Raw genomic sequence first — 2896 nt, forward strand, 5'->3', positions numbered from 1 at the left:
ATCATGACCCCCTGGGGTAGGGCGGGGCCAAAATGGCCGATCAAAGTTTTACATAGAAGTATAAAGGAAAATTTTTAAAAATCTTCTTCTCAAGAATTGCAAAGCCATGATTGATCATATTTATATGGAAGCATCCTCAGATTGTGAAGATTCAAGTTTGTTCAAATCATGACCCCCGGGGTAGGGCGGGGTCACAATGGCCGATCAAAGTTTTACATTGACATATGTAGGAAAATTCTTTAAAAATCATCTTCTCAAGAATAGCAAAGCCATGATTGGTCATGGGACTACTTTTGGATTTAAACTTTTCAATAATAAACCAATTTCTACTTTTTCCTAGCCACAATGCTCAAGTGAGCGATGTCACCCATGGGCCTCTTGTTTAATCTTAAGAGGGCCTTATTTATTTTTTTTTTTATGATTAAAAGTTAAATATCGTCTTCATTTCTAAAAATATTAATCGATATTAGGGTAAAACATCAATGCATTTATTAGAAATAGTCATCTGATTCTGGCAAAAAGTTGTACTGCCTTATAAGCGGGTCAATGGCAAATTCCTGCTAAATAACCTCAAAAAATACAACCGACTTATACGCGGGCTGACTTATAGGCGAGTATATACGGTAATTATTAAAGAGATATGATATTTAAATGTTACTGCATTGCATCCATAAAATGTTATCCTAGTGGGTTGACGTCAATTTTACCAATCCAGAATTGTTAAATCTATACAAATTTATTAATTTCTGATATCAAATCATTTTTTGAGATCTTGGTAGAATATACACATTTGAAAATTACAGGTGGGTAATTATTGGTCCATTTTTAAAACTTAAATGATGTGATGTCATACAGCATTATTTATGTGACATCACACCCCCAACTCCTATATAAGGAAGTAAAAATATGATAAAAATATAAAAAAAAAACTTAAAACAATTTCTGCTTTTATAATAGCATCTTCTAGTCTTTGGTTAGCTCAATTGTCAACTTTTAAATATGATAGATGATAAATTTTTATCTTATTTTTGATTTTTCATTTTTATGGAAATAACTATTTCAATGCTATTACTATCGGAATGGATGAATAATTTTTTTTCTGTGGATATTATCAGAAATGTAGACAATCACCTCTAGCGTAAATAATTGAGGCTTTCATTTTATAATAAATATTGCTCCAATTAGCATAAATATTTTTCCACTCAAGATGTAAATGTCTTCACAGAATATTCTGTCTTTTGAAATTTGAAACACATTGTAGATACTGTAGTCCAAAACAGAACACAAATTTCAATATACATGTATTTCATATCCATAATTTCTGTGTTTAGTTTAAAATAGGATTTATTGATATTGTAGCATTTTATGTCAATCTGCAGACCTAAATCCATTGGTTATCACTGTACTATATGATATGTTTTACAGTTGCTGTCCAAAAGTTTGGATGTGGTGGAGAGTGAGGATTGGATTGCAGATTTAGGAGAAACTTTTGGAAGTCAGCTTCCTTTATACAATTCTTACCCAGAGGAGAAGGTAAAAGAATTATATCAACTGAAGGATAACTCAAATTAAGCTACCAAAGTTAGTGCACAGTTTTGTAGGTTAGAAAATGTTGTACTACTGGTATTTAATGAGTAAAATCTGCAGTGATATTGAATTGTTGTTTTAGAATTTTGCATACAAGTGCATTGGCATCATCATGAGAAAATCTACCAAGAAGGACTTTGTCAATAAGCATTTGGATTTAATGTTTAGCACAGTCAAGCACACAGATCAAGTGGAAAGGGAGGTAACCAAATTTGAAACATCACTTTGAAGGAAAATTTACATTTGTATAAGATATGTATGAATATGGAGATGTTTAAATGTCTTGATGATAGACTACAGGAAAAAATTGCTATTTATATCGCTAAAATTACAAATAAAAATTTGAACTATGAAATTGAAACTCAAATTTTAATCACAGATTAAGTAACCCTATTGTGCATTTTTTCTGGCTTAGGGTGTTGCTATAGCCATGGGTTTCTGTGCTGCGTCCCATCTGGACCCTGTCTTAGGAAAGCTGGACTCAGTGGCCAAAAACGACATGGTCCAGAAATCAGGGGGACTCTTCAAATTCATGAAAGTGAGACATTCTAAACTGTGCCTTACAAAGTATACAGTCTATATCTGCTAAATTTTATATTTTTATGATAGAATCTTATGCAACTTGAAAGATTTTATAACTGTACATTAAACGTGTACTATGCATTGTGTAAAACTGGGTAAAAATATACGACCTTTAATTGACTTTGTTTGACCTTTGTTTGACCTTTAATTGACCTTGTTTCAGGACAAGTCGGAGGTGGATATAGAGCGTATTAAGGCCACCCTGATGCTGTGTTATGGCTATGTGGCTTTATTCTCCCCTGTCAGCTTAATCGTGTCCAGAATGGAGGCCACAATCTTACGCAGCATCACGCCGCACTTTGTCAACGTTAAGGTAGGTCAATACTTAGGCTACATATTTATCCATATCCATATATTACCTATTTTACCAATCTTAATATAATTTAGAAATTATTTACATGGGTCTTAGAGAATTTCTGAGAGTGGCTTAATAATTGATAATAGATAAATTTTGTAAAAAAAAGATAATGGGTTTGATATTACTGAAAAGATCAGAATAATTATACACTTTAATACATAGAAGTTACGAAAATTATATCAGAGTTATGTAGGTTTAAAAAACTGACAAAATACCTGTAAATAATGTATTTAGAGACAATTTCAGCGAAGTAAAATTTTTTAAAGTCAATCTTTGTTAGTTACTCGGCTGCAAGCTAATGGATAAAATTTTCAGAAGGGAAAATGTTTCCACATGAAGACTTTAATCTATCATAAGAACTCCTCTATT

The 2896-nt window shown here is 31.9% G+C and overlaps 1 protein-coding gene across 1 annotated transcript; it reads left to right on the forward strand.

The window, feature by feature from the left end:
* Positions 1-844: 844 nt before the first annotated feature.
* LOC134234994 (maestro heat-like repeat-containing protein family member 1) lies at positions 845-2482 on the forward strand (the record flags this gene model as incomplete). Its single annotated transcript, XM_062717065.1, has 5 exons — positions 845-898; positions 1426-1533; positions 1670-1789; positions 2003-2125; positions 2333-2482. Coding segments are annotated over exons 1-5 (555 nt in total), but the record flags the coding sequence as incomplete, so codon positions are not given.
* Between the last annotated feature and the right edge of the window lie 414 nt (positions 2483-2896).

The sequence above is a fragment of the Saccostrea cucullata genome, unplaced genomic scaffold (genome assembly GCF_032062105.1).
Source record: "Saccostrea cucullata isolate Sc308-1 unplaced genomic scaffold, CSIRO_AGI_Scuc_v1 ctg23486, whole genome shotgun sequence".
NCBI lineage: Eukaryota > Metazoa > Mollusca > Bivalvia > Ostreida > Ostreidae > Saccostrea > Saccostrea cuccullata.